At 43.9% G+C, this 2275-nt stretch overlaps 1 protein-coding gene across 1 annotated transcript; it reads right to left on the bottom strand.

Moving 5' to 3' along the window:
- Positions 1-975: 975 nt before the first annotated feature.
- Positions 976-1920, bottom strand: LOC105615120 (olfactory receptor 9A4-like). Its single transcript, XM_027969123.2, has one exon. The coding sequence runs from the start codon at positions 1918-1920 to the stop codon at positions 976-978; it is 945 nt and encodes a 314-aa protein (XP_027824924.2).
- Between the last annotated feature and the right edge of the window lie 355 nt (positions 1921-2275).

Below are 2275 nucleotides of genomic sequence, written 5' to 3'. Positions count from 1 at the left end.
CCAAACAGCCATGCCCTGCAATTGATGAGGAACTGGGAATGAAGTGGGTAGTGACTCGTCTGTTATGGTCGGCCCGCAGAGAAAACCTGCGAAAGGGACACTTGGATTTGAAAACAAAGACTCAAAATGCATTATTCAGCCTGAAGTCTGGGTCTGGGAGAGGTCAGAACAGAAAGAGCTGTTTTCAGCAACAGTGAAACACAAGATGCTCCCTCTAGAACTAGTCATTTCACTCTTCTCTGTCTCTACCACACATACACCTCAAAAGGGAGGGGCTAAAGCAATGCCCTGAAGTTTAGTGAAAGGAAGTTTTTCCTCCTTCTGACCAAAATATTTCCATATCTTTACATCACCAATATTTGCCAAGTGAAAAGGATTCCCATCTCCATATCACCCCTCTAGATTCATTCTGTGGCAAAACGGATATTATATCATATGTACTTATTGGTAGCAAGGAGTCCAGGAAAATATGAAACAAAGAGACAAAGAGAAACAGGATATTTTAAAACTTATGGCCATCTTGTCAGAAATTTCACAAAAATATAGGAAAAGACTAGGAAGAGCTTATGAGGAACAAAGTGCACATCTCTGCCTTTGAATTCATTATCCATCCATCTCACCCCTCACATGCCCATTTCATTACTCCCCCAGGAAACTCATTTTCAAGAAAATTGTAAACCAATATGGGTCCAATAGAACATTTATGAAAATGTATGCTTTTCTTTTTTCTAGGTGTTCCCACATCCTCAGAATATGTTTTCTTGAGTTCACAGGGGAAGCAAATAGAAACAAACATTGTGAGTTTCTAGTGAGTAGAGGCCGGATCTCATTTTTACATGCGTTGTCTACTTCCGTGGCCTGATCAGGAGTTGTAGATTCTATTTTATTTTCATAATGGAGACGATTTAAGAGTAGCATATTCTAGAAACTGACTCATCTAAAGTCAAGATCATACCCTCTAAATTGAGAGAACAGTTAATCTTTGATGAGCTGACAGCAACTTTTCACTCCATCTCGAAGAGCCTGTTTGACTTTGTTATTCCGGAGAGTGTAGATGAAAGGGCTCAGGAAAGGGGTTAACACATAAATAAGCAGGGAAACTATCTTATTGTACTCGGCTGCCTGCGTTTGTTTGGGTTTCCCAAACAGGAACAAGCAGCTGCCATAGCCGATGACAACAAAGGTGAAGTGGGAGGCACAGGTAGAGAAGGCTTTCCTGCGGCCAGAGGCAGTGGGCATCTTGAGGATGGTGGAGATGATGTAGGTGTAGGAGACAATTGTTGGGGTCAGAGAACCAATGATAATGAAAACAGCCATTAAAAACAGAACAAACTCTGTGAAAACAGTGTCATCACAGGACAGCTTGAGCAACTGACCTCGGTCACAATAAAAATGGTCTAAGACATTTGATTTGCAGAAGGTAAACTGAAATGTGGCATAGACTGGCCAGATTTCAAAAAGGAACCCAAACACCCATGACCCAATCACCACCGAGATGCAGGTGCGGCTGTTCATAATGGTGTTGTACCTCAAGGGGTTACAGACAGCCGTGTAACGGTCCACAGCCATCGCTCCCAACAGGGCAAACTCTGTGGTTCCCAGAGCAAGGTACAGGAAGAGCTGGGTGACACATGCAGCCAGAGATACTGTCTGCATCCCAGGGAGCAACAACCCCCAGAGTATCACGGGGACGATAACAGATGTTGTCAGCATTTCCATGGCGGAGAGATGACCAAGGAAGAAATACATGGGGGAATGTAGATGTTTATCAACACAGATAATCACAATGATGACGGTGTTCCCCATTACTGTCACTGAGTAGAAGAGAAAGAATACAGCAAAAAGAATGTGATAGAGTTCCTGGGACCCAGGGAACCCTAAAAGGCAGAATTCAGTGACACTTGAGTGATTGCTCATCATTCAGTCCTTGTTTCTGCTCCTCGGGAAACCTAGAGATCAAAAGAAAAGAAACGCTGCTCCACAAGGTCTTGCTGTGAAGAGAGAAGGACAGCTTAGGATGAGGAACCGTTTCCAACCAGGGGACCAGGTGAGGTGCCTCTATGAGGATGCTCTGCACAAAGTCAGACCTAAATGTTGTCACCTCCGGTCCAGTTGAAAGTTCACTGCCTGGAATGGATGGAGATTGCATCCTCTCCACTGGTGTGAAGAACACCTGTCTTGTGTTTTTCCTCCACTAGATGTGCATTTTCACAGGTTAAGACCTAAAATATTGGCCGGTTTTGATGCTGAGTCAGCCCCTTAGATCCAGGGTTTG

This window comes from Ovis aries, chromosome 4 (assembly GCF_016772045.2).
Source record: "Ovis aries strain OAR_USU_Benz2616 breed Rambouillet chromosome 4, ARS-UI_Ramb_v3.0, whole genome shotgun sequence".
NCBI classification, from domain to species: domain Eukaryota; kingdom Metazoa; phylum Chordata; class Mammalia; order Artiodactyla; family Bovidae; genus Ovis; species Ovis aries.
The sequence above is the reverse complement of the archived record's forward strand: the minus strand, read 5'-3'. Positions and strand labels throughout refer to the sequence as shown.

Bases quoted from the DNA above. Each gene is read 5' to 3' on its own strand.
- LOC105615120 (XM_027969123.2), bottom strand. From the start codon at position 1,920: ATGATGAGCAATCACTCAAGTGTCACTGAATTCTGCCTTTTAGGGTTC.